Source organism: Rhamphochromis sp. 'chilingali' (genome assembly GCF_963969265.1).
Source record: "Rhamphochromis sp. 'chilingali' genome assembly, chromosome: 1".
Taxonomy (NCBI): domain Eukaryota; kingdom Metazoa; phylum Chordata; class Actinopteri; order Cichliformes; family Cichlidae; genus Rhamphochromis; species Rhamphochromis sp. 'chilingali'.
In genome coordinates this window covers 4,936,879-4,947,500 of record NC_137929.1, presented here as the reverse complement: position 1 = coordinate 4,947,500, position 10,622 = coordinate 4,936,879, and the positions used below count along the sequence as shown (strand labels likewise).

Sequence of the window (10,622 nt, the reverse complement as noted above, 5' to 3'; positions counted from 1 at the left end):
AAAATTGCTCTGAACGTATGTTAATGTGCATATATTGAAAAACAGACCCCAAAATCTTTAATCCTTTCTTTCAATTGACAGTTTTCAGGGTTCTATTGTTGGATTGTCATTTATGCTTAGAAATATACAATCATATATGTTTAGAGGAATATAATTGTCACGGTTCTGGGTCCGTTGGACCCAGTATTTTGAGTTTATTATGTTTTGGTTTTATTTTGCATCATGGATTGTTTTCTTTTTCTCTTGTGGTTGTGGGGATTATTATTAGAGTTTCATGTTTCTATTATCCATGTTTTAGGAATTGTGGTTTCATGTATAGTTCAGTTCCATGTGTCATTTTCTGTCTCTGTGTTGAGTCCATGTCTGAGTTGTGATTCATGTTTCCTGTTTTATTGTGAAAGTCTTTGTCTTATGTTAGTGTGTGCAGCTTTGTTCCCCATGTCTCGTTAGCCCTGATCTCTCCCAGCTGTGTCTCCCTACTGTTGCCAATTCCCCCGTTACTACCCTGTGTATATAAGCCCTGTGTTTTCCCATGCTCGGTGTCGCATCGTACCATCAGATTATGCCTGTGTGTCCTTGGTCTCAGTGTTCCATCATCACTTCATGTTTGTTTTCCTGCCAGCAATAAAGCTGAGGTTTTTGAGTTTCAATTCTGTGTTCGAGTCCTGCATTTGGATCCTCATCTCTGCCTGCCCGCACACAGAGCCCTGACAATAATGGATTGCATATTGATAGAATGACCCTTAGTGGTCTGCAAAGACTGTGTGTGTTCCTGAGTGCTCTGGCATGCCACACATGTCCTAAGGTCATGAGAGAGGTCGTACCTTATATATGGTATGGTAAACACATCTGTATCTGTTTAAGTATAAGAGCCCTTTGTTTAGGTGGACCACTGGACTCCTAACACTAACTTGGGGAGTCGTTCACAGGGTGACATCTCAACCCACATTCACACACACACACGCACACACAGACAGTAACCTCAATAAAGAGCAGTGCTACAGGGGAGCTGATTAAGAGTGACTGGGGTTTGAGCAGCAGGAATAGTGTTCGTCTCGGTCATCTCCCTCTTCCACAAGATCACACAAAGAGTTCTGCCTGGTGCCTCATGCTTTTGCTAGCTGCAGTAAAATTGCCTCGGCTGTTCCAGCAATAGGTTTGTGCCAACATAAAACCTAACACAGGTGGTGTTGATTTTTTTCACTGCCTTATGGTTTTGCCACCACACAGGTTAAGTTTTTATTTCCACTATAAAAAAACCACCGGCACCGTATTCGGAAGGTCGAGGGTTCGAATCCTCTGAACGGCTACACTGAGGTACCCCTTAGCAAGGTACGGTCCCTACATACTGCTCCCCGTGTGCCCAATCGCTGGCCGGTGCTTCACTGAGTGAATGGGTTAAATGCAGAGAGGAATTTCCCCACGGGGATCAATAAAGTATACATTATTATAATTATATACTTCCTTTTAGTGTTTGCCATATTCTCATTGTTTACCTTACTTTCATTTTTCTAAGTTCATTGCATAATTTTGGGGTCAAAGGTCCATTCTCTCCTGTTTATCTTTTTCACGGTCACAGCCGTAGTGCAAGTGTCTGTGACAGGGCTAACACGTAGAGAAAAACAACCATTCACATTCACATTCACACCTGTGGGGAATTTGGAATGACCAATTGGCCTAACCCCAATAAATACATGTCTTATTGGAAGAAATTCGGAGTACCCAGAGAGAGCCCACACAAACATGGGCAGAAATCTACATGGAAAGGACCCAGTGAGGTGGTGGAATTGAACTCAGCACCTGCTAACCAATGTGCCATCGTGCTGCTGTAAATAAAAGGTTTGAAGTACATTTGCTGCAATCTTGTATGAAACAGTTTGTAGCAATGAAAAGTAATTGATATGTTATGAATCCAAAGGCAGCACGGTGGCACGGTGGTTAGCACTGTTGCCGCACAGCAAGAAGGTCCTGAGTTCAATTCCAACATCAGGCCGGGGTCTTTCTGTGTGGAGTTTGCATGTTCTCCCCGTGTTTGCGTGGGTTCTCTCCGGGTACTCCGGCTTCCTCCCTCCGTCCAAAGACATGCAGGTTGTGGGGATAGGTTAATTGGATAATCCAAATTGTCACTAGGTGTGAATGTGCGAATGAATGTGAGTGTGAATGGTTGTCTGTCCCTGTGTGTTGGCCCTACGACAGACTGGCGACCTGTCCAGGGTGTACCCCGCCTCTCGCCCTATGACAGCTGGGATAGGCTCCAGCGCCCCCCGCGACCCTGAAAAGGATAAGCGGAAGCCAATGGATGGCTGGATGGATGAATCCAAAATGTCTGCCATCTCTCAACATACTAGTTCCTTAAAAGCACGTTATACACACAGTTTCATGCTCAATGAACCAGTGTGGGGGATTTCCTAAAAAAATGTGAAAATGGATCGTCTAGATATGAAAATGAATAAGTAAAAACAATAATTCAGAGACTAATACACCTAAATAAGAATAGAAGTTTGATTTAGAATTCAACAATGTTTAGGTTTGAACAATAGTATAATCCAGATTTAAATTAATGAAAGAAATTTGAATCCTCACCTGATAATTTCCAGGGTACAGTTTGGACTCTTCAATCCAGCAGACAACAGCTTTAATCCTGAGTCTTGCAAGTCATTGTTACTCAGGTCCAGTTCTCCCAAACTAGAAGACTTGGATACGAGAACTGAGTGCAGAGCTTCACAACTTCTCTCTGAGAGGTTACAGCCAGACAGTCTGAAAAACAATTATAATTGTGATCAAACTAAATGACTTATTTTCAACTTACCACAGGGAAAACAAATAATTCCATACACACTTCAGAAAACAACTTGTAATTCAAGCATGGAAAACAGCAGTTACAACTCTGCATCTGTAAAAATATACATACTGAACCCTGATAGAGCCACTATTCATCCCTCTGTTGTGATGAAACTGCTTTAGCTCCTTCCAGTGATGTTATTATTTTTTTTAATTTATATCAGTTTTTGAAAAGTTATAAAAAGTTGACCAAGAGCTTTGTTTTTTTTTACATCCAAAAATGTTTTAGAAATGCAAAGACTTCCTTTCATAAAATATACATTACATAAATATTTTGACAATAAAAGTGTGGATTCATGCATACATACAGAGTTTTGTTGGAGGCTTTGACCACTGGCAGCAGCCTCAGAAGAGCCTCCTCTGAAGCAGAGTATTTCTTCAGGTCAAACACATCCAGATCTTCTTCTGATGACAGTAAGATGAAGACCAGAGCTGACCACTGAGCAGGAGACAGTTTATCTGTGGAGAGACTTCCTGATCTCAGGGACTGTTGGATCTCCTCCACTAGAGAACGATCATTCAGTTCATTCAGACAGTGGAACAGATTGATGCTTTTCTCTGCAGACAGATTCTCACTGAGCTTCTCCTTGATGAACTGGACTGTTTCCTGATTGGTCTGTGAGCTACTTCCTGTCTGTGTCGGCAGACCTCGTAGGAGACTCTGATTGGTCTGTGAGCTACTTCCTGTCTGTGTCAGCAGACCTCGTAGGAGACTCTGATTGGTCTGCAGTGAAAGACCCAGGAGGAAGCGGAGGAACAAGTCCAGGTGTCCATTTGGACTCTGTAAGGCCTTGTTCACAGCACTCTGGTGGAGAGATTGTAGGTTTGGTTTGCTAATTAACTTAGACAACATCGGGATTCTCTGTTGTTCTTCCAGCAGATTGAGTCCAGAGTTGATGAAGGTCAGACGGACATGAAGAGCAGCCAGAAACTCCTGAACACTCAGATGGATGAAGCAGAACACCTTGTCCTGGTACAGTCCTCTCTCCTCTTTAAAGATCTGTGTGAACACTCCTGAGTACACTGAGGCTGCTCTGATATCGATGCCACACTCTGTCAGGTCTGATTCATAGAAGATCAGGTTTCCTTTCTGCAGCTGATCAAAAGCCAGTTTTCCCAGAGACTCCATCATCTTCCTGCTCTCTGGACTCCAGTGTGGATCTGTCTCAGCTCCTCCATCATACTTGACCTTCTTCACTTTGGCCTGAACCACCAGGAAGTGGATGTACATCTCAGTCAGGGTCTTGGGCAGCTGTCCTCCCTCTCTGGTTTCCAGCACATCCTCCAGAACTGTAGCAGTGATCCAGCAGAAGACTGGGATGTGGCACATGATGTGGAGGCTTCGTGATGTCTTGATGTGGGAGATGATCCTGCTGATCTGCTTCTTTTCTCTGAATCTCTTCCTGAAGTACTCCTCCTTCTGTGGGTCAGTGAACCCACTGACCTCTGTCACCATGCCAACACAGTCAGGAGGGATCTGATTGGCTGCTGCAGGTCGTGTGGTTATCCAGAGGCGAGCAGAGGGAAGCAGTTTCCCCCTGATGAGGTTTATCAGCAGCACATCCACTGAGGTGGACTTTCTAGGGTCAGTTAGGATTGTAGTTTTGTGGAAGTCCAGAGGAAGTCGACACTCATCCAGACCATCAAAGATGAACACAACCTGGAAGTCTTCAAAGCTGCAGATTCCTGCTTCTTTGGTTTCAGTAAAGAAGTGATGAACAAGTTCCACCAAGCTGAACTTTTCCTCTTTCAGCACATTCAGCTCTCTGAAAGTGAATGGAAATATGAACTGGATGTCCTGGTTGGCTTTGTCTTCAGCCCAGTCCAGGCTGTATTTCTGTGTTAAGACTGTTTTCCCAATGCCAGCCACTCCCTTTGTCAGCACTGTTCTGATTGGTTTATCTCTTCCAGGTGAGGCTTTAAAGATGTCTTCTTGTCTGATTATTGCTTCTAGACTGTCTGGTTTCCTGGATGCTGTTTCAATCTGTCTGACCTCATGTTCATCATTGACCTCTGCAGTCCCTCCCTCTGTGATGTAGAGCTCTGTGTAGATCTGATTCAGGAGGGTTGGGTTTCCTGCTTTAGCGATGCCCTCAAACACACACTGGAACTTCTTCTTCATGTTAGATTTAAATTCATGCTGACACCACTGGAAGTTCCTAGTGCAGGTTCCTGAGTGACCCCCCCCCACACACACACACACACACACACACACACACATCAAGAATTTATCAAGTCCACATATTTTGAATGTATTTCTCTTCATTTCTTCAGAAATTGTTGAATGTTTTAGCAGCTTAAACTGAATAATCCTTACTTCTCAGCAAATGCTCAGCGAGGTTATCCTGCTTCATTCTCTTCAGGATGTCCATTGTAATCATCACGAATGCCTCTCTGCTGCTCTTACTGTGTTCTTCATCCACACTCTGTAATACAACCTCATCCTCACATTGACTCTTAAAACATTGTAGGTCATCTGGACTTAGGTCTCTCTGGATCTTCTTCAGCTCTTTTTTCACAAAAGTAATAATTTTGTCCTCCAGTATCTGGAACAGAATATTTTATATATGACCCAAAAGCTTTTTTCACACAGGAGAGAAAAGAAGAACATAGGATGAGGCATGTTTCTGGTAATCAGTTTAATAAGGCACAATATTCACAATCACTTAATGAAATTCAAACCCAGACTCTCTAAAAGAAGTGGGAAAAGGTAAAATCCACATATTTCAGAATATTTTCCATTATCTATCCCTTTCTATTGCTATTAAATCTAAATGTTGTCACTAAAATTTATGACTCATGTTGTCTATAAGAATATGTATGACAGACACATGACAACGCCTGGAACAGCACCCAAGAAGAAACACAGAAAGCGGTGTGATAGGATGCAGAAGCGGGGTCAGCATGGAGGAGCTAAAGCCAGGCTAGCTGCTAACCCATACAAGCCAGCAGTACCAACACTCTCTCTTGCCGATATCCTCTCCCTTGAAAACAAAAACAAAATGGACTACATCAGATTGTTGAGAGTTTCTCAACATAGTGTGAGGAACCGTTGTGTCTCAATTTTCACTGAGTCTTGGCTAATGAAACAATCATGTACTGTGAAGGTTCTCAGTCATCCAGGTTATCATAGTCTAAGGAGCTTGGAAAGAAAAGCGTCTGGACATCTTTAAGTTATTTGAAGACGTTTCACCTCTCATCACGTACGCTACGGTGCAGCTCGAGGGGCTAACGCTACACAGAGCAGACAGAGTAGCCTTGCTGACTAGTAAACAAAGAGGCGGCGGGCTAGTTATTCACACAAACGACTCGTGGTGCCAGGATGCTGTGGTGGTCTCTACTCACTGCTCACCACATCTAGATGCCTTAACTGTGAAATCTGAGCCATTTTACATGCCACGGGAGCTGACAGCAGTTACTGTTAGCACGCATCATGCAGCACAATCATCCTGATGCCTTCCTTATAACAGCGGGGGATTTCAACCAGGCAAGTCTTACATCTGTTCTGCCCAAATTCTGTGCGCATTGCAACCAGTGGAGAGAATATAGTAGACAAAGTGTATACAAACATCAAGCATTCTTACAAAGCTACTGTCCTCTCCCATGTTGGTAACTCTGACCACTTATTGATGTAGTTGATGAGAGACACAGACTAGGGCTGCTCGATTATGGCAAAAATGATAATCACGATTATTTTCACTGAAATTGAGATCTCGATTATTTGACGATATTTATTTAACCCTTTAAGACCTACCATAAAATCAAGTCCAGCAGAGCTTTTTTTCTTTTTTTTTTTTTTTTTTTTTACATGCTGTAGTGCCATTTTTGGGAGCATTTCAAGTTGCTATACATCAATACAAATGTTATAGCCCATATTTTAATAATATGTCTGCATTAAGTCCATAGTAATTACATTAATTGCAAACAAGTGCAATAAACTACAAAAAAATTGAAAATAGTTTTCGTTTTCCTTTTTACATATATTTCTACTTGGAGAAATTTAAGAGGCTTATCCCTCAAAACTTTAAATACAAAAAAGTTGCAAAAACCCTAACCCTCCGCGAAAATGACGTCACTTCCGGTTTTGGACAAGAAATGGCGGACATGCGATAGTTCGCGTTGACGTCTTTTTCAATGTGGGAAGTGTTACAAACAGCTGATCGGATCGGCAAAGCGTGTTTCTGGAATATTATGTTTTTGTTCCTGCAAGCGCTTTTTATGCAATTTTTGCAAAGCTTTATGTGGAAGGAAGCCGTGACCGAGGACAAGCTGAAGGCATAAGATGTAAGTACAACTCCTCCGGTTTCATATGCAAAAGAAATTATTGCGCTAGCTTACGCGGTTCCAGTTCTACCGGGCTTTAAAAGGTTAACAATAACAATTATTGAATAATGACTTTAAAAAAATAATATTAAATAGTGTGTAAATACTGATAACAGTGCAAATGTTTGCAATATAAAAAATAAATGAAAAATGTAAACATATATGTTTATTGAACTTTGCAGTGTTGCTCTGTGGTGCAGCTATGACACGGTAGCAAAGTTTACACACTGTGTCATCTTGATCCACGTCTGACTGAACCCATAATGTTTCCACACCACTGAAGTTTTTTTTTTCCTCTTTTCAACCAACAGCAGTCACTCTCCTCTCCAAATAACTTCTGCTTAGCTTTCCGAGCTTCCCTCGGGTATTCTTAATTGTTGTGACGCGTGTTCGAAATGCAGAGAGGTGCGCTCGATTTGCCACACGGAGAAGCGCGAGAGTAAAGCACGAGGGAGGGGCTAATAATCGGCTCGGTCATTTTTAATGATCGTTGAAAGCCCAGATCGTAATCGTGATTAAAATTCGATTAATTGAGCAGCCCTAACACAGACATTGTTATATGTTACAGCCTCTATAAAGATTTCCCACTGGGTCGTCACAAAAGTCTGTCAGTGCAGAATTTGCTTCTGGTGGCCAAATTCTAACTTCTCTGACCACTGGCTTGTTCTGCTGCAGTCTTGGTTTGTAAGTTGGTGTGAGTATGAGAGGCAAGCCAACCAAAAACCATGGCTAACCAGAGATGTTCGTTCTTTCCTGAGAGTTCGGGACAAAGCCTTTAAATCTGGGAATACTGCATCTTATACAGTGGGGCAAAAAAGTATTTAGTCAGCCACCGATTGTGCAAGTTCCCCCACCTAAAATGATGACAGAGGTCAGTAATATGCACCAGAGGTACACTTCAACTGTGAGAGACAGAATGTGAAAAAAAAATCCATGAATCCACATGGTAGGATTTGTAAAGAATTTATTTGTAAATCAGGGTGGAAAATAAGTATTTGGTCAATAACAAAAATACAACTCAATACTTTGTAACATAACCTTTGTTGGCAATAACAGAGGTCAAACGTTTACTATAGGTCTTTACCAGGTTTGCACACACAGTAGCTGGTATTTTGGCCCATTCCTCCATGCAGATCTTCCCGAGAGCAGTGATGTTTTGGGGCTGTCGCCGAGCAACACGGACTTTCAACTCCCGCCACAGATTTTCTATGGGGTTGAGGTCTGGAGACTGGCTAAGCCACTCCAGGACTTTCAAATGCTTCTTACGGAGCCACTCCTTTGTTGCCCGGGCGGTGTGTTTTGGATCATTGTCATGTTGGAAGACCCAGCCTCGTTTCATCTTCAAAGTTCTCACTGATGGAAGGAGGTTTTGGCTCAAAATCTCACGATACATGGCCCCATTCATTCTGCCCTTAACACGGATCAGTCGTCCTGTCCCCTTGGCAGAAAAACAGCCCCATAGCATGATGTTTCCACCCCCATGCTTCACAGTAGGCATGGTGTTCTTGGGATGCAACTCAGTATTCTTCTTCCTCCAAACACGACGAGTTGAGTTTATACCAAAAAGTTCTACTTTGGTTTCATCTGACCACATGACATTCTCCCAATCCTCTGCTGTATCATCCATGTGCTCTCTGGCAAACTTCAGACGGGCCTGGACATGCACTGGCTTCAGCAGCGGAACACGTCTGGCACTGCGGGATTTGATTCCCTGCCGTTGTAGTGTGTTACTGATGGTGACCTTTGTTACTTTGGTCCCAGCTCTCTGCAGGTCATTCACCAGGTCCCCCCGTGTGGTTCTGGGATCTTTGCTCACCGTTCTCATGATCATTTTGACCCCACGGGATGAGATCTTGCGTGGAGCCCCAGATCGTGGGAGATTATCAGTGGTCTTGTATGTCTTCCATTTTCTGATGATTGCTCCCACAGTTGATTTTTTCACACCAAGCTGCTTGCCTATTGTAGATTCACTCTTCCCAGTCTGGTGCAGGTCTACAATACTTTTCCTGGTGTCCTTCGAAAGCTCTTTGGTCTTGGCCATGGCGGAGTTTGGAGTCTGACTGTTTGAGGCTGTGGACAGGTGTCTTTTATACAGATGATGAGTTCAAACAGGTGCCATTCATACAGGTAACGAGTGGGGGACAGAAAAGCTTCTTACAGAAGACGTTACAGGTCTGTGAGAGCCAGAGATTTTCCTTGTTTGAGGTGACCAAATACTTATTTTCCACCCTAATTTACGAATAAATTCTTTACAAATCCTACCATGTGAATTCGTGGATTTTTTTTTCACATTCTGTCTCTCCCAGTTGAAGTGTACCTCTGGTGCAAATTACTGACCTCTGTCATCATTTTAAGTGGGGAAACTTGCACAATCGGTGGCTGACTAAATACTTTTTTGCCCCACTGTATTGTAGCAAGGAAGAAGCTGTCAAAAGGGATTAAAGAAGCGAAGAGGCTGTATGCACATAAATTGGACAGCCACTTCAGGTGCGACAAAGACCCACGACGGCTGTGGCAGGGCTTACAACACATTACGGACTACAAGCCACCTCGCCCAACGTCAAGGCTGAATGATCGTTCTCGACCAGACCAATTTCTATGCACGATTTGGTCACCCAGGCACAAGCACTCCCACTGTCATCAGGTGACCATGTTTTTCAGCTGTCTACAGCTGAGGTGAGGTGAGGCCTTTACCAGTTTTAACCCATCCTAAGCAGTAGGACCAGATAACATCCTTGGACGTAGGGGTGGTTCTAGCCTGTTTGATGCCCTGAGCGAACACTCCCTCATCCATTTACCCCCAGTCCTAAAGTGCACATTCATTTTCTTTCTCTTCATATGTTTATTGTTTGTTTTCTTGCCCTGCTGTAACTGCAGCCTCATCATCTCGTCTCTCTATGTTCAGTACTGTATATAGCGGAGATGACAATAAAGTTTACTTTGATTTCAGCACAGTGGCAGACACACCGAGGGCTCTCATGCTCACTTTTCACGAATGGAATTTAGAAAAACCATTGGTGGAAATTATAATTCTGTATCATAATGTCTGGTGTTTTCGTGTTTGTTGGTTTGTTTTTATTTTGTTTTATTTTGCAAATAGGTTATTAGATGCCACTTCAGCCAGCCAGAGAATACCCTGCTGTCCCGCCTTCTCCTCCCTGTGCCACAATCAGCAGGCACACCTCGTAAATGGAGGGCGTCCTTACCCCTGAGAAATGGGTGATAGAAAACCAACCGGTGCATATGCCATCCCAAAAATGCACTGGCATGATGTCGGGACAGCATGGGTGTGAGCAACTTTTTAGTCTATGCCTGTGATGCCGCCCCGCCACAATGTCGCCCTGGGCAACCGCCCATGTCGCCGATATCAAAAACTGCTTACTGTTTTAAAGGACTGTGCAGTGCAGTTGAAAGATGTTTTTCCAGACATCTTCAACATTTCGCACAGAGAGGGATTT

General features: G+C 43.2%; 1 protein-coding gene across 8 annotated transcripts in view; it reads right to left on the bottom strand.

Annotated features, from left to right (window-relative positions):
- Nucleotides 1-10,622, bottom strand: part of LOC308397169 (protein NLRC3-like) — a 60,484-nt gene that overhangs the window by 14,832 nt on the left and 35,030 nt on the right. For 7 of the 8 annotated variants that reach the window (XM_080882963.1, XM_080882964.1, XM_080882966.1 and 4 more), the window contains exons 5-7: nucleotides 5,159-5,387; nucleotides 3,150-5,013; nucleotides 2,584-2,757 (exon numbers count right to left, since the gene is read on the bottom strand). In XM_080882963.1, coding sequence (XP_080739089.1) covers nucleotides 2,584-2,757; nucleotides 3,150-5,013; nucleotides 5,159-5,387 — 2,267 coding nt within the window. The remainder of the gene's footprint in view (nucleotides 1-2,583; nucleotides 2,758-3,149; nucleotides 5,014-5,158; nucleotides 5,388-10,622) is intronic. The other variant, XM_080882968.1, reaches the window with a different exon arrangement.